General features: G+C 43.5%; 1 protein-coding gene across 2 annotated transcripts; it reads right to left on the bottom strand.

The window, feature by feature from the left end:
- Positions 1 to 7,173: 7,173 nt before the first annotated feature.
- On the bottom strand, positions 7,174 to 15,077 carry SOST (sclerostin). Of its 2 annotated transcripts, XM_087769958.1 has the most exons (3): positions 14,654 to 15,077; positions 11,853 to 12,005; positions 7,174 to 8,973 (listed from the first exon to the last, which is right to left on the bottom strand). In XM_087769958.1, the coding sequence occupies exons 1-3, from the start codon at positions 14,757 to 14,759 to the stop codon at positions 8,555 to 8,557; spliced, it is 678 nt and encodes a 225-aa protein (XP_087626084.1). In that variant the 5' UTR covers positions 14,760 to 15,077; the 3' UTR covers positions 7,174 to 8,554. The 2 variants fall into 2 exon arrangements, with proteins under 2 accessions (XP_087626084.1, XP_087626085.1); XM_087769959.1 differs by lacking the exon at positions 14,654 to 15,077 and having other exon boundaries at positions 11,853 to 12,437.
- Between the last annotated feature and the right edge of the window lie 2,430 nt (positions 15,078 to 17,507).

The raw sequence follows: 17,507 nt of genomic DNA, 5'->3' as shown, positions 1-17,507 counted from the left end.
TTCTGATATGAAGGGGGTGACAATGTAAGCCAGCATGGAGAAGGTTAGACGCAGCATTAACAGGAAAGGCTTCCCTTTGGCAGCCCTGGAATAACGGCCCAGAGCTCCTCACTGATGAAGCATTTTGCAAGATTTTTTTTATTTTACTTGGGAAGGTGTCATAATTATATTTGAGATTTTTTTAATGCCTAAGTAATCAGAAGAAAGCTTTTTCAAGCTTTTAAAATTTGCAGACACCTGGAAATTTCCAGTGGAGGTGTACTCTCCTGTGCAGTGAACCTATTTGATACAGGGTCATTTTTCTCAGCCAGTTTCCAGACCACCCCCCCTTAGAAGCAGTCCCCAGGGTCTAGGTCTTCATAGCCCATGACTCAAGAAAGTATCTGGAATGTTTTTCCTGTTAAGTGAATTTCTTGAATGTTAACTCATTTCAAATTGTCAGGTGCTGCAGATGTGAAGAATCCTTCTATTATTACTGCTAGATGTGTTTCTTTTTGCTGATTAGTATGGCTTTTTTGGACTTTCATAAGTAGAAAGATCTTTTTTTAAACTGCATAAACGTAATCTGGGTGATTGTCCTTTAAATATTGTCCTAGGATCCAGATGTCAAAAATCAGTACAGCTCCACTGAAACCCCTATTGGTTGCAGTTTTCTCTTGGACATGATTTTCTTCTTAGTTATGATTTGTTTTTAAAAAAGAGAAAAAAAAGTTTCCTGGACCAGCTTCTCATCAGACTGGTGTGTGAGGTCTCACCAAAGAGCCAGTTCCAGCTGTGTTGTCGGTATGCCTGCCATTGCCCCAAAGACCACCCGTAAACTTGCTATAATAATTTAGGGGGTCCATGTGAACACCCTGAGGCACATGCCATTTCCACTGCTCTTGAGCCTTCTATTTGCCTTCGAAATAGCAGAGCATTCTATATATATTGAAAGCTATATTTTCACTATTTGCAGAGAAATACAAGTAAATTCAAAGTCATTGGGGATAACATCTGTATGTAACATGTACTTCAAAACAATAGTGGTGTATCTCAGTAAATACAGGGTGATGGTACTGCTGACCAAGACAGAATTATATATTGGAGAGCTATGTAGCTTAGAAGTAAATCGGACGTGGACTGCATTTATTGCTCATGCAGACTGTCCGTTCAGGCTATGCTACAAATCAGTTGCATGCACATCTGATGGCCACTTTGAGGTTCCAAGCATCCCAAAATAATGAAAAAAACTAGCTAAAATCCTTAAATTCTAGACAGACAGCATTTCCAACTAGAAGAAAGGGAGATGCTTAAATTCTGACATCATGCCAGTTTCCCCAGTAAGGATATCCTGCTCACTAATTCCTGTCACTGCTCCATTGAATGCTTGCATTTATTAACACTTTTCACTCCACCAAGTACTATTGCTCTGTTCCTGGTGCAAGCGCAAGGCCAAAGAATAATCCTTGTGACTGACTGGTAGCTCTTGGTGCCATATTAGTGACGTTAATGACAAAACTAATCCTAGAAAAAATTTTCTTTTAAAATTAGCGTGCCTATTTTTGGCTCCTAGGAGGACCCTGGACACCTCTGATTTGAAGATTAATTTATTCAGAGGGCCATATTAATTGATGAGCAGGCTGAAATTTCACATGCATTTTCTCAGTTCTTTGGAAGTCTATGCAATTGTCTGTCCTCTCTCTCCCCTCAACAATGGTTTCCTGATAGCGCTACTTTTGTTTCTAGACATGCAGAAATTCATCATGAGTGAAAAGTTTCTGGTTCTGAGCACCACCCTTAATCTGAAGAACAATTTTAGAAGAAAACTATCACTTTTAAAACTAACTTCTCCTGCTAATTTGACTAGAAAAAAATAAGGCCCCGCAAATAGCAAAACCCTCCAAATGGGAGAGTAATTACCTTAAATTAAGCCTTATTTCTGGTTATAAAAAAAAAAAAAACAACAACCACCCAATTCTAAAAGCATGTTGTGCAGACTGGAAGCATTAGAGTTAAATACTGGCCATTTTCTAAGTGAAAGGGAAGGAAATAGCCAGGAGGAAGGAAGGAAGAAGAGATTAGAGAATCTGACAGATGTAAATAGTCTCAGAGGAGCCACTCTGTCCCAAGGCCACTCCTAAGGGAAGTTTTTACACCGAAGAATCTGGTAGCCTGAATGAAGAATGACATCACTTATTTGTTTAGCCAGAGCTGAGATGTTTTCTTAAGACATTGAAATAACCTCATGCCACAAGCATTAAATTGTTGGCGAAGTGATAAAGATGTCTGTTTAATTTAGGGGCTTGATAACCACAAAATAAATACACTTTTATTCCTTGGTTTGAGAGTATATTTAAATTGCCTGGAAAGCCATGAACAAGAAAGCTTGAGTCTGAAGGTTAGTGCTACGAACAGCCTGATGTGGGAGTCTTCAGCAGGGAGAAGCATGACTTTGGACTTGTAACTCAGTCAAGGAGTTGGGGCTGCTTCCCTTTGAGATGAAAACGATGGCATTACCCTTCTGGACACCAAGCACAGACCCATGTTTTCACATCCTAGGTGCTGTACAAATTCATAAGAAAGGGACAATTTCAATCTAAAGTGCTAGTGCCAAGGTGTCATGACAGCCCCACCTAGATCAGTTAGAACCTGAGTAGCCAATATGTGGCAAAAAAGTGATTCGTGTCACACGCTGGATGTTCACGGCACCAGCATGAGCCAGTCAGCCCCTGGTAGCACCAGGGAGAAGCAGGGCTGGGGTGGATTACAAGCTTAGATACTGAAGTGTTCAAAATGACACCAAGCTGAGTGGCGTGGTGGATGCTCTAGAGGGAAGGGATGCCGTCCAGAGGGACCTTGACAGGCTGGAGAGGTGGGCCCCTGTCAACCTCATGAAGTTCAACAAGGCCAAGTGCAAGGTCCTGCACCTGGGTCGAGGCAATCCCAAACATGGGTACTGGCTGGGCAATGAGTGGATTGTGAGCAGCCCCCCGGAGAGGGGCTTGGGGGTGTACCGGTGGATGAAAAGCTGGACATGAGCCAACAACGTGCTCCCACAGCCCAGAAAGCCAAGAGTCTCCGGGGAGGCCCCGTGGGAGCCCTGCGTCCAGCTCGGGGGGCCCAAGCTTAAGAAGGACATGGAGCTATTGGAGCGGGGCCAGAGGAGGCCACAAAGACGATCAGGGGGCTGGAGCATCTCCCCTACGAGGACAGGCTGAGAGAGCTGGGGGTGTTCAGCCTGGAGAAGAGAAGGCTCTGGGGAGAGCTTATAGCAGCCTTCCAGTACTTAAAGGGGGCCTACAGGAAAGATGGGGAAGGACTCCTTATCAGGGATTCTAGTGACAGGAAGAGGGGCAATGGTTTTAAAGTGAAAGAGGGTGGATTTAGCTTAGGAATTAGGAAGAAATTCTTTACTGTGAGGGTGGTGAGACACGGGAACAGGTTGCCCAGAGCAGTTGCGGATGCCCCCTCCCTGGAAGCGTTCAATTTAGCCATACATTGTGATGCGGTAGAGGTGAAATAATGTTTTGAAGATTGCCTTTGTGTTCCTTATACTCTTATTTCAGAATTAGCGGGGCTTGTGCTGATGAGTTTTACCTCTACTCAGGTTATACTGATTAGTTTTATTGTCCTCTTTTCACAGTAATAACTTGTCCTTATAAAAGGGCAGTGAGAGCTTTTAGGATTGAAAGAAATAGCTAGTTCATGATACAGTGTCAGGAATGGTTAATGGAGACAGAAGAATCAGCATTACTTCCTTCCCTTTGGGCTTCAGGCACAGTACGCTTGTGCTCTTGTGAGAATAAAATTCGTTGTGGCATCAAAAAATGCAGAAAAGCACCATATTCCTAATTCAATGAAAAGATGACAAGGCATCATGAGCCTTGTCCCTGGAGCACTGCAGCTTGATGTTACAACTCTCCAACATTCAGTGTAAAAACTCTTCCCGCAGTTCTGGGAACAGAAGAGAAATGTCCATCCCTTTGGATGTAACTGGGAAAAAAGTCGTGCAGATTTGTCCTTGATGGCTGTAAGACTGAAAGGGGAGCAGTTGCAGTGTTTTGTAGGACTGAATAACATCAGCTGGGTTTGTTGCAAGTTCTGCAACATGTACTGGCTTTGTTTTAAACTGTGAGTTATTTTAGAGGTGGACTTCCATTACTTGCCTATCAAGGGGAGTTTCAGTTTATTCAAATTTCAGGTTAGAGCTGCAGAGTATGTTCAATCCAAACTCAGGCTACATATAAATATGTTCTATGTTAATTTAAGACTTTTGAGCCTGTTTACTATAGAAAAGTTGTTCTCTGTGCCCATATACTGCACTAATTTGAGTGAAACGAGCTAATTATAAGTTGATGTCATGTGGCTAAAAAAATACATGTTTATTCCTTCCGTATTTCGTGATGCTGACTTCCTCAACCACATTTGCAGAACACACACACATCATGTGTTTTCTGGGCCTAGGGCCTCACTGGATAAAGTTACGTTCTTTATGGTGCAATTTGTAATTAAAAAGTTGAACCTCATGCAAAATCTTTGGGACCTTGTGGATGCCAGCAGGCTGTTTGTGCTGCCTGAAAGTTTATCTTTCTCTGAATAATAGCAGCATTGTCTTTTTGCCAGAAAAAGAAATAAAGTAGGGACAGTGACTATTTATTCTAAGTCAGTGCATACATCGTAGAGAATGTGCCGTGGTTTGCTGTCTGCACAAGTTGGAAATAGAAATGGGGGACAAATGAATGTTCAAAGCTGATTTGGAGAAATCGTGAATGCTGCCTGAAAAAAGAACTTGGTCAATTGTGTTTCTGTGGACCTCCCACTCGGGCAGTCGGTCGCCGCTGGCAGGCAGCTGGCTCCAGCCAAGTGAAGGTAAATTCAGCCCCCTGTTACTACTTATAGTTCAGTAGCACCTCAATTATGTACCACTGTGCTATTTTATTGCAAAAATTACAATGAAGAAATTCACTCTTGCCTGGAGAGTTTATAGTCCTGAAGCAAAACTATTCAATGCTTCTGTAAAAGGAGGGCACAGCAGGTCTCTGCCTGTTAAGAAGACCCTTTGGAGTATTTGTTACTCTGAAAGAGCCCGTCCCATGTACGTCTTGTGTCCCGTGATGTTTCACTGATGTAAGGACAATCTATAAAGTCGCTCTGTTTTCAGTTATTTCCTCTGTGTATGGTATCAAGCCTTTTTCTTTGGAAAGAATTGGAAATGTATTGATTTGGTGTGAAAGACAAGCTGAAATCTCCTGCAGACACTCTTCTCAGCCCCCAGTTAGAGGTGGCATCTCCTCGGTACAGCGCGGCCCTTGACTCATAGGTAACGCTCTCAGCAAACGCTGACGTGGTTTATTAGAACAGTAAGTCACGCTCTGAATTTGTCTTGTTCTAGAGCCCTACTGGCAGCTGTAAGTAATATGTACTAATCTGAGGCTAAAATCATGTACACCTTTCTTAGAGATTAAAAAAAAAAAAGAGAGAGAGGGCGTGAAAATAAACAAACAAATAATCAAACCCAAACGCTCTGTTTGAAAAGAACCCACCTGAGGGGAACGTAGCAGTCTGCCTCTGTGAGGCACCCCGCATTTGGGTTTTTCCAGCCCTTTGCAGAACGCTGCTATTCCCTGTTCCTCTCCTGATAACATAAATTGCAAGAGGCGGTCGGAGGGGACTGTTTCGGAAATAAGAGCACAGAAGACTAAGCGTATCTGCAGACTGCTCATCTAATCCACTTTTAACCTGTGGTAAGAAACCACTGAGAAGCAACTGTAAACAGGATGGGCGTTGAGAGGAAACATAGCCGCGCAAGTGCCTCGGGACGCCCGGCCCGTTGGTGTTCGTGGAAAAGCCTTGGTAACAGGCAAAGACCCGATCGTGACGTTGGAGGTCAGGAACCTGCAAGATTCCGAATGGCAGCTTAACAGCAGGAAACTTTTGCACTTTTGGTAGGAGAGAACTGTGTGGGAGGATTGGGGTTTTTTTGGAAGAGGACGTCTTTAAGGTGAAATATCTGGGAGGACGATACCACTGCTTGACCTGCGGCAGGCCCCCTACGTCTGGGCTGCCTGGAGTCCAGCGTGCAGTCTCAGATAAAGTGGAGTAAGTCTCTTTTGCTGGCTTAGCACAGCCAACATTTAAAGAACAATCGTGCAGTAACTTTAGATGCCAGTGAGACTGTGGAAGGGCTTTTCAGAGGAACCGAAGTGCTTTTCTTACTTAAGAAGCACTTGCAGGTGTTCATGCTGATTTCCGAAAATTAAGCCCCAAGTGCCATGAAGTCAAAGATAAGCCTGGAAAACATTGTCACAGGTATGACAACTGCTTGTATTAGGTTTTTATAGGAGGTATCAAACAATAGCAGTGAAAGGACACCTTCTCTACTGGCTGTCTTGAAAAAGCTGTTCATCTTTACAGCTGTATTGAAAGATCTGCATGCTATGAGCAGGCCAAGCTCAGTTTTCCCTGACTTCACTGGAAAATGTCTTTGTTTCTTAAAGAACATGCCTTATACATGAAAATGGGTATAGGTCTACGACATCAAATTGTTAAAAGGTTTAACTGTTGCTTGGCAGCACGCGCAAGGGGATTCCACGCTGCTTTTTTTTTCAATGAGAGAAATCTGAAGCAATCAGATTTCAGTCAAGAAATCTTGATGGACAGTTCCCAGACCTCTTGTTTTCTTTGGTGGCTTTATCAGGTTGTGAACATAGGAATCAGGAAATGTCACTGGAGTAGGAGGGAAACCGAAATCGGCTGAGTTTTTCTTCCCCATGGGAAGCAGAAATGAGAATATTGAAATAGGTCTGAGCTCCACATCTGCCCAGGGAGACCTTTCCCATGAGAAATGTCATGCATTGGAGCAAGACGTTCCAGGATGGAGTTTCTTTAGAGACGTGTGGGTTATTGATTGAGAATTAAGGACTCAGACACTCTCTCCCACAGAAACTGGAGTCAACACCCTGGCTGTTCTGTAATTCACTGGCTTTGCAGCAAAGCAGCTTTATACTACAGCTGAAAATCAATGAGTCTTCCTATAATTAATCATTGTTTCTACTTTATTAACAATGTATTTAAAATTAAAAATAACAGACTAATATTTTTAAAGCAGTATTACTTCTCATTCTCTACAAGGAAAAACATAGCATAAATAATTTCTGAGAAAAAAATAAATATGTAATTCACTCTCTGAAACAATACCTTTTCTCTCTAGGTTCTGGTCCCACACAAAATAATTGCAAAATCTATCAACATCGCAAATTTCCATAGTTTATATGATTTCAGCATAAACTCTACATAGAAAATAAGAACAGTGAGGAACTGGCTTCATCCCAAACTGTGTTCATCCGATACCGGGCTTAGCGCTTCTACAGGATATATACAGCATGTGACGATTCACTTTCTAATAATATTCTTTAACGTAAAACCACAAACATTAGTCTGAACGTTGAGAAGCTAAGTAAAGGAAAGTTGCTGTCAAACTAAGGACTTACCAAAGTTGCACATACCAAAGACTTTTCTAGAGGAATTCATGACTTTATAATTAGCAGAGGCTCACTTTTAATGCCGAACCAGCACCTTACTCCCAGAACTTGGCTTGCACGGTCTTAGCACTACGAAGCGTGCGGCCAGATAATCCAAACTCTACCGAATAGAAAATGTAAACTGAGGTATCTAAGCTGATACTAAAGTCAACTGTGTTCTAGGAAATAAGGAATAATCAGTATCTTTTATGTTAAATGATGTATATCGTTAGCTGTTTACAGGACAAACATCAGTGAGGTTATCTGGTTTGAGAGGAGCATCCATTTCATAAATCTGCTCCACTTAGTAGAATTTGTTTAATTGTTCCTAAACCAAATCATTGTCCCTAAACCAAATATGGCTTTAGTTGTCAAATCTGTTTTGAATCTGTTGATCCTACAGGCTTTTAATTAAAAGTATGAAACAGATTTGTCACACTTTTACTTTTGTTTTGAGAACGCTAGTGTCATATCCTGATTTTTGTGTTTTAGAGGAAACAACTGGGGCGTGAGGACATCTGACAGGGTGTTAATTTCCCAGCAATTTGACTTCAGTCACCACAACTGCTGAAGTCCCTGCTGTCCCTAACTTTCTACCACTCCTTCTGAGAGTGCTGACGCTCCCGGTGCGTCCCTGATCACACGCCTGTCCTGCATCACGGCACTTAGAAAAGTGGGAAAGGGATCTCGGTGTTCTTTTCACATAAAGTGAGTAGAATGACTTCTAACAAAGTGTGATTGTCACCATAACAGCTTCACTTTCCTCTGCCTTCCTACTTGTACAAGCCACACGACCTCACATGACTCCCCAAGGTGCACCTCTCCCCTCAGACTGAATTTAGGTGTTGCTACCTCCAGCTCGGTTTCTCTCATTGTCTTATCAGACCATAACTGCTATAATCTGACAGATTTTTGACTATGTGAGCCTTTGACCCAGCTTAGCAGAAGGAATTGGAACCTACTGCAGTCAGAACGTCATGCTGTGGCCTGTGAGTGCCATCTGATGTTTTGTAAAATATCCAGAGCTGCTAGGCTGTGTCACTCAGAGCCACCTTCTAGTAAGCGTTTTCTAACTCATGGTTAGATTTGCTGCTCCTGGCTCTGGAGAGACGGGGCTTCTTGTTCTTCTGAGGCCGGGCAGTTTCCTTTCCAAAGTCCTTCAGCTCAGACTGGTTGTGGTAGCGAGTGTAGCGCTTGCATTTGCAGGACGTGACAGCTCGGAATTTGTAAGTCCGAGTCTCTTCCTCGGGACAAGCCATCTGGATGCGCTGCGTGCGAGCGTGAGCAGGAATGCAGCGATAATCCAGGGCGTTCTGACGCCACCACTTCCCTCTGCCGATGGAGTTGGGGAGGAGGTGCGAGGGGACGCACTGACCCGAGCAGACCAGTTCCTTGACGGGCTTGATGCTGCGGCAAGGCCCCTCGGTGACGTAGCGGGTGGTCCGCATTTCTCTGCAGCTGAAGTCTGAAGCATCTGCAAACAAGAAACACATTAATTACCGACTGCTTTCTTCCCCATCCTTGAGAAAGCGCTTCTTTGCTTCTGTAGCAGGTATCTAGCTCTGAACTTGATACAAGCTGGCCATCGTGAATGGCAGGTTTTGGGAAGAGTATCGCCAAAGGCTCACTCCTGCAGCTTCTGAATATTTGGCTACTCTACTCTGAGTTATGAGCCCGTTGAATAACAATGTACAAATTGATGAATAAAATCCTTCTCTTGCCCCTAGGTACATCCCATGTCAGGGTTGTGCAGGGGGGGTTCTGAAGTGTAACCCAGCAGCAGCAGACACTTCATGGGAAATTTTGATGGGATTCTCCTGGCTTCATTTACCTGCGGGCAAAACCTTCCCCCGTTGCTCTCGTTTAAGTCTACTGACTTCAGAGGTTGACTCCAGATTTAAATTCCTTTGCAACACAGAAAGTGTTCCTTAAGTGATTTTTAACTAGCACAATGTGTCCCAGGTTAGGGCAGTGAGCAGGTAACAGCAGTGCTAAGGAATCCCCACTCGTCAGGCATTGCTGCTCTCTGCGATAATCCCACACGTCCCACAGGATTTCCTTCAGACAGCTGGAGGCATCTACTGGCTGAGTAGGAACCTTACAGTGGTTTTTTTCCCCCCTTTTTCTCAATGGCTACCTATAGGCAAATGAAACATCAGGAAACACAAGACTTCTTTTAGCATTAAGGATTTAGAAAAACTTTCCAATTACAGGAACAGACTTTTTCCAAAGGTGTCTCTTTTGCCAAGTGACGTGCTTGGCTAATTGGCTTGTTTGGAAGACACGGAATTTGATTTTTGAAGCTGTTTATCAAAGAACTTCATCTAGATAAACACCTGCTAATGTTCTTCTCTTAGTCAAAAGGACAGTCTTAACTCAGGAATGCTACTGGTGGTGGAAATCCTCAAAGGTCAGCTTACAAACAGGAGGCCGTGTCTCTAGGGCCGTTCTCCCGGCTGCGCACAACGTGCTTCCCCTTAGTACATCAAAAGAGAATTCTGCCCCGAGTCGTTAGTGACAGAACACCATTTGTACAGACCTTTCAATTTTTGTTTTTCCTGTGAAGTACAGAAACGTGATTTTTAGCGCTCAGGTTTATATTTATCAAAGTACAGCTAGCAAGATTTAATTTTTTTAGAAGTTTTAAGGAGTGCATTGATGAAATGAAACAATCCTTATCATAACACTGTGACAAAAATGCTGACAGCTGAACTCCACGTGCACTTAGTCTAATCCTCCCAAGTTCCCTAAGCATTTAAGAAAATTATGTCTGTCTACGTAAAAAATAATGCTCTGAATCAGGCGCATTGTACCTCCATAGCACATAGGCAGATACAGTTAAACATACGGGCATTAGCCTCAGCTATATAGGCTTATTTTCTGTGCATATATGTCCTGTCCTGCACGTGTACAGGTTCCACATACTGCAAAATTATTCATGGTCTGGTGCAACGTTGTGTCCCAGGAAGGTCTGGCCACTTTGGATCATCATTTTGATTCCTTGTGTTTAAGATGTTAAAATAAGTGTCCATTTTATATCTTGAATAACTGTCCGGGCTCCTTCACTCTCTCTTTAAGTAAATGTGCTTTCTGCTTCAAAAAATACGCACATATCAGTGGGACAGCTTCCCCCCAGTTGATGTCAGAGTAGCGAGAGGCTAAAAAATGAAGGTATTCAGAGGTAACAACAAAACCAACCTGCCTTGACCTGCTGGCTGGTGGGGCTGCCCGTGAGCAGCAGTGTGCTCCCCCTTTTAGGGATTTAAGACCCTCATAAAGTCGCACTCTCAAAAACATTACTTTTTTTTCTTTTAAAATACTGTTAATGCTATGGTTCTAAACACCTTAACTGGCAGCTGCAGCAGAAAAACACAATTCGCTTCCAGTTGTCCCCAGAAAATGAAGGCTAGCTCAGATCTGCAACGCACGATAGTGGAAACTGTAAGTTTGACTTGTTGCTACATGCATTTGGTAGCCAAATGCGTCAGTCCGGAGGACCAGCTTCACCCTATTTGCCAGTAGGACGCTTCTTTAAAACGACCTTTCTCTGTTTGGTGCCACCTCCCCATCTTCCTCCTCTCCTCCCAAAGCCTGTGCTCTGCACCATTGCTGATGTTCCACGTTTGGCCAAATGCAGTGACGACGCATTATGAAGTACGTCAGTGCTGTTAAGCAGCCAAACGGACTCCAAGATGGCACACCTCTGCGAAACAGAGCCCCCTCCAGTTCATCCGGGCAGGAATTCCCCTTGGGAGCGCTTGAACTGGTCGTGACAGCTTTTTTGGCTGCTGGAATCTGGCTGAAAATCTGGCTGTTGGCAACGGGCAGTGAGCAGCACGCTTCTCTCTATGCCTGAATGCCACCTCCATGTGCCATTTTTGCTCTATCAGCTTAGACATCACGAGTGTGACTCTTTCTAAATATTAAGAATTTATATGAGTATCTCCACTGTCAACCCACTGCCCCATCCTAACATCAAAGAGGGAAAGATGACTGGTGATAGTTCCTCACAGTGCCTGCAAGCACAAACCCAGAGAGATCTAAGTAATATCTTCTACAGGTTTTATGTATTGGAGTTGTGTCTGCGGGGAGCAGCTGGGCAGAACAGGAATGCATACTGTAGTACCTAAGGATTGTTCCATAGATAGACCACATTTTTCATCAGTAAACTCCAGTTTATCCCCTCTAACGTTTACACTGATATTTCTTCAACAGTAGATGTAACTCCCTGTCACTTACAGCATTAGGTCCACACCTAAAGGTTTTCATAAACAAACATATATGATAACAAGCATTATTTTATAAACTGTCTGTTGGGGTCCAAAGCAGTAATAAGGATGTTATTTTTCTTACCGTTAGGGTCTGGAGCTTGTTGTATGTGTCTTCCTCCGTGCTTTGCCTGATTCATTGTGTTGTTGTTGCTGAAAGTCTGCTCCATCGGTGTTTCTGTATTCTCGGTGATCTCGGGAATGATTTCCGTAGCATCATTTTTAAACATTTGCCACCCTTCCACAGATCGAAATGCAATTTGTATTAAGAGACAGACAGAGCACACAGCCCAAGAGATCTGCATGGTGGCAGCTCACAGATTAGCTTTTCAGCACCCTGACAGTCTCGGATCCCAGGCAAAGGCACATTATTCCCCTTTTTTAAATCCTTTTTAGAACCAAGCCAGCCAATGACTATACAAAGTGGGAAGGGCCAGACAACAACTCATTCATCTCAGCTTTTGTCAGTGTGAAATAAAATGGGTGTGTGGGGGTGGGTTAGTGACAATATTCTACAACTTCTATGTAAAAACTTCTCATATGCGCCTCAGTTTTGTGCCTGGCAACAGTGGTGATTGACAGGACCGGGATGAATGGCAACCTGACGTGTCTTTCTGCAGTTTTTTCTAACAATGTTGTAATTAGAACCTGCTTCTACCTCCATATTTGAAGCTTTGGCTATTGTCTTTTCCAAAGGTTTTTCAGACTTTTTATTTTTACTGTTGCTCTTGCCCTTCCCTCCCGCCCCCGGTGTAAAGTAAGCAAATCTAGAACTGTAGCTCCGGAGCTGGGCTTTTCAGACTCTGCAGGCAAATGACTGGGGGGGGGAGTGTGTGGGTTTTTTTTTCCTTTACAAAACGAGGAGCTCTACCTTTTGTTTCACAAATGTACTGGAAAAAACAGGAAAGAGCTTCTTTTCAAAACGAGAAGTTGTTTTGTTTAGTTTTCCTTAAAAAATAGGCTACTTGGAATATGTTAGTTAGGGTAAACAGCCAGGACGTTGTACAGCATGCTTTTTGATGTGCTCTTTCTCACATTTTTATCACTTAAAAAAAAGAAAGCATTTGCACGTGCTTTAAATTCACTGCATGCTACTACTTCTGCTGTCATTCTGCGCAAGTGTTGAATATAGGACATTTGCTTATTTTAAACACAAGAACACGACCGGACTGATTTCCATTTGTGATGCAACCGACACAGAGAGAACTGATGACCTTACGTCTAGGGCACCTGCGCCCAAGATGTATTCACGTGTCTTTAAATCTCACCTACGGTATTCTTCTTCCTTGCAAAAATAAGATAGTGGTGATTGATAGTTCCATCATTTTTTTGTCTCAAGACCACAAACGCTTTCAAGTTACTTGCAAACGATGTCAGGCTAAATACATCAATTGGAAAGCATCTCAGCTTTTAGTAAGGTTAGATACTGCATTGAGCTCATCCTAGCTACTGAAAGCAAAATGTTTGCTTAGAGCAGTAGAGGGACACCCATGAGTGTCACTGCAATGTTTGTTGCGTACATCCTCATGAAAATATGCCGTGTAGAGGAGATTCAAAAGTGATTCACTGCCTGACTTTTCCCTCCTACTGTAAGACTCATTACCTAAGGCTTGCATTCCGTTCCGACAATTCCCCTGACCTGGCACGGAAAGCAGGTCACCAAATTTAACGTGGAGGTGTATTCCCCCTTGGAGTGACCTTGATGATAAAGAATAGATTTAAACAGCAGCATTGACCTGAGGACATTTCACCTCTTCAGCCTTACGCATACACAGAGACGCACGCAGCAGATGCACCAGCGGGACGGAGTTTCACGAGCTTTAGCCTACCTGCTCTGTACAGCGGTCCTTTCCTAAAATAATAGCATCTGAAATATATTGTGACATGCTTTCTCTCCTACCCTTTCTCTCTGCCCAAAAATTATAGATTAGCATTCTCGGAAGAGCCCTCCTTTCCAAATACTCCGAAGAATCTCTCGAAGCGATGGCGCGCTGTGTTGCATACAACTGTGCGCCCTCACTGCCTGCTCCCCCTCCTCCTTTCCTCCAGCCCACACCTTATGCATCCTCCCATCGCAGAAATGACCCTGTTGTATGGAGGGATGCAACACACTATTTTCTTTTTACAAGACTTTTTTTCTCCACAGCCAGTCAGGATATCATTCTTTAATATAGACTGTTGTCACATAATTTTTCTCAGATGTGCCGATTCCTTTTTCCCTATAATCATCATCATCATCAGCGCTGATTATCTTTCATTCACAACCGCCTCCTTTCCTCAAAGCCGTTAACGATGGTCTCACAAATACAGGAAACCCAAACACTCAGCCATTGCAAGCGGTTTTCCAAGCAGAATTTTTCTCACGTACGAGTAAGTCTATTTTTGGCTTAGGGCTACAGGTGACATCTATTCACCCGCAAGGGATACACAGCTTCACGGGGCAGCAGGATTGCCCACCAAATAAAAAGGATTCTGATGAACAGACAGACACCGGCTTGGAAAGCTGTGGAACCACCTTCCTTACAGACTTGGGTTGGTTGGGTTGGGTTTTTTTCTCCTTCAAAGAACAGGCTAGACTACCATGATTAAGTTATACTTGAAATTGTGTACAGTGATCTCAAGCTCTGCTTTCAGGCCTTACAATACTGCCATTTTTTCTTTTCTGTGGAAATACTGACACGTGATCTTGTAATGGCCCTCAAAGGAATAGCATGGCGTGGGGTTTTTCAGTGTTTAACATGGTGTTTTGGTTTTTCAGTTTGTTTTGTTCTGTTTTTTGTTTTATTTTTTTAAACTGAGCAAGTCGAGAAGGATGACCAGGAACCAAAGTATTTAACTGGGTATTATTTTTGTCAGACAGGAATACCACCTTGTGGTGGTACTCACCAATAGCGACCTTGTCCAAAGTGAGATCACAGCCTGGGGCAGAGCGGAGCACAGCTGAAGAGCAGAACAGGAGGGCAGAGGAAAATTGAGTGCTGGTCATCACCATTGCTACCTATTCCCACCTCTATTTAAATGCCTTCAGAATCGTACGGACCTATCAAAGCTCCGTTTCTGTTCATTTCTTTCCATGTAATGTCTGAATAGAGAGTATTTCCAAAAGCCATCAGTCAGTGTAGGCCTACTACAGAGAACCACATTTACAGCACGTAAAACATTGCATTTGTTTTGATGTAGCTTCTCTGAGTACTTAAACAATCCCCTCTATTAACTGTCCTAGCATTTATCTGTGTTACCCACCAGGAGAAATAACACCAAAAATCTATGACAGTAAAACTCAGAAGCTATATTTTGCCTCTGGCTTGAAACTTCTTGTCCACAAGCTAGGAGCACAGCCGAACAGAGGCAAGAAAAGACTCCAAATCCCATAGACATTCAGATCCCTTAACTACAAAATCTTTCTTCCACGTCCTGTAGCTGCTTGCCGGCTCACAGTGCTTCCTGCAGCACAGCAGATGTGGTCTGGGCTGCAGCCCCCCCCAGTCAATTGATTTTTGCACTGTTAATGAAGCACAGGAAAAAAAAAAAAAGACCTCTCAAGGATGCTTTCAGGATGAACCCTTCCCCGCCAGGGTGGAACTGAGTTTGGATCCTCTGTATTCAGAACTGGGATGCTATTTTCTGAGCTGAAAAACCACCCCCCTTAGCCATGCTCATAAGGAGTCAGACATATTAGGGGAGCAGGTACAAGGAGTAAATTGGCATTATATACTTAGCCTGAATCCGTTGCCGCTGCTTTCTGGACTCGGGCCTCTGCCCCGGCGTGCCTGCGTTGCGACGCTGCGCTACGAAGGCAGGCACGCGTAAAGCAGCTCCCGAGATCGCCTCTGTCCCTTGTAACTTCTGGAGCGCGCTGTGCAGCAAGGGGTCCGTCAGGCGTCCGGGCCCCAAGATACTCGCCTGCAGTTTCAGCTTATCTGTGGACAACGGCTCCTAATTTACACGCTGCCCAGGAATTCCGTTTCTGACACGTTCAAGCACTTGTCTGCTTCTCAAACAGTCTCTAAGATGCGGCTAAGCCACCCTCGCCCGAGCGACTTCTATCTGCCCCATGAGGATGTTGCTGAGTCACATACTACCTTGCGAATGCACCAGTCTGAGTGCTATGATGTGGCCCCTCCAAGCAGGCAAGAATAAATGGAACCTCAGTATTCTCCCACCAGAGACCAGCAAATGCACTGCTAAATCATTCTGGTGGCTTGCCTTTCTCGGTGGCAAGACAAGAATGCATTGGATTCACACAATAGCGCTGTTCAGGGCTGGAACGATGATGGTGGAGTGAAGAACAGCAAGCCTACAGCTCCACCTGGTGAGTCAGCCAGCCAGCAGCCCTGGCATACTGGAATTAAAATCATAAACCCCCCAACACTTAATGGAATTACTCACGCAATCTGCACTTCCAGCATCTATTTGCAGAACAGAAGAAATGAACAGGACGCCAGCTCTCACAGACAAACCCTCAGAAGATACCTCGCAGGCCTGTTCTATTTTCAGTTTTGCTCGCTGGCAAAGCTCAGAAAGTAATTTTAGAAGAAACCTCTGTGCTATACGAAGTGAGATTCCATTAGATAGTCCCTCTGTGCTAAAAACATTAAACTAGCAGAACTAATTTAAAAAAACAAAGGAAAAAATCCTGCTTCTAGTTCTAGCATCAGAGATTTAATTAGTTCTAGACAACAGAAGACAGCCTAGTGAAAATATTTAAATGATGAAAACAGACATTGCAAATATCCTTTCTGCTGCTCTCCTTTGCTCAGCAGGAGGAAGATGTATTTGACACACGTTCGTTTTTCAACCCAGGGAGCATGTAGTGTTCCTATACACGGTGCTTTTCATCTGCAAAGCCTTTCACGAAGATTAATTAATTCTCACATCACCAAGAGAGGTAAGCCAGGCATACTCGTGTTGTAGGCAAAAAACGCGTCCAATACGAACACAGGCTCAACATCCGCAAATGGAATTACAACACAATACATTGTGGCTGCTCGTCCTGCATTCGGATGCTATTAATTGTAAGTTTGAAATAACTTCATGAGATGTCTGCGTTTCAGCAGCGACGCGTTGCAGCCTTCTCTCACGAAGTGTCTTCTGACAGCACCTATGGTTCAGAGTAGCATGGCAGGCACGGCACTTCTTGTCAACGTTGCCGTCTCAGCTGCAGGACCAAAGGATGAAGAAAGCACTCAGAAAAATGTTATTTTTGCTTTGAACCTTAATTTTTAGTTACAAACTTCTCTCCTGTGCTTATGCAACGGCTGAGAAAGATTTAGTACAGCACGAGTAGAAGGTGAATTTAGTTTTACATATATCATCATTTTATCTATATGGACTTTCTTTGTTCCTTGCTATAAAATGCTAACAGCTTCTCACCTCCACACTTCTCCCCCTCTCCAACTTCACTCATTCTTAAGTACAAAAAAACCCAAGCTATTGCTTTTTATTTCATTGTGCTGGATTTGACATGGTAGGTATCTTTGGTCTACGACAGACGCATATTTTACAGAGACCCCATCCCTTCTCCAGAGCGCTGGCTAGACGAAAAGTACCACGCCGCCATTCACGATAAACACATAAATGTAAATCCAGATCACGCTATTTTAGCCATAACCAAGAGGTTTCAACTCCAAAAATGTAGCATTGCTACTTGCAACAAACAGCTGTTTTAAATGACAAGGTGTGCATTAATTTCAGAAGAATAAAAAGGTGTATTTCTTCCAAGACTTTCTCAATTTCATAT

The sequence above is a fragment of the Nipponia nippon genome, unplaced genomic scaffold (assembly GCF_047370975.1).
Source record: "Nipponia nippon isolate SJK-2023a ecotype South Korea unplaced genomic scaffold, ASM4737097v1 scaffold_32, whole genome shotgun sequence".
Classification (NCBI taxonomy): Eukaryota; Metazoa; Chordata; class Aves; order Pelecaniformes; family Threskiornithidae; genus Nipponia; species Nipponia nippon.
The sequence above is the reverse complement of the archived record's forward strand: the minus strand, read 5'-3'. Positions and strand labels throughout refer to the sequence as shown.

What these genes read in the sequence shown, in the direction of transcription:
- SOST (XM_087769958.1), bottom strand. Translation starts at nt 14,759, where the DNA reads ATGGTGATGACCAGCACTCAATTTTCCTCTGCCCTCCTGTTCTGCTCT. An exon ending in TTTGGACAAGGTCGCTATTG is followed by an intron (nt 12,006 to 14,653) that starts GTGAGTACCACC and finishes GATCTGTGGAAG; the next exon opens with GGTGGCAAATGTTTAAAAAT. An exon ending in ACAAGCTCCAGACCCTAACG is followed by an intron (nt 8,974 to 11,852) that starts GTAAGAAAAATA and finishes TCTTGTTTGCAG; the next exon opens with ATGCTTCAGACTTCAGCTGC.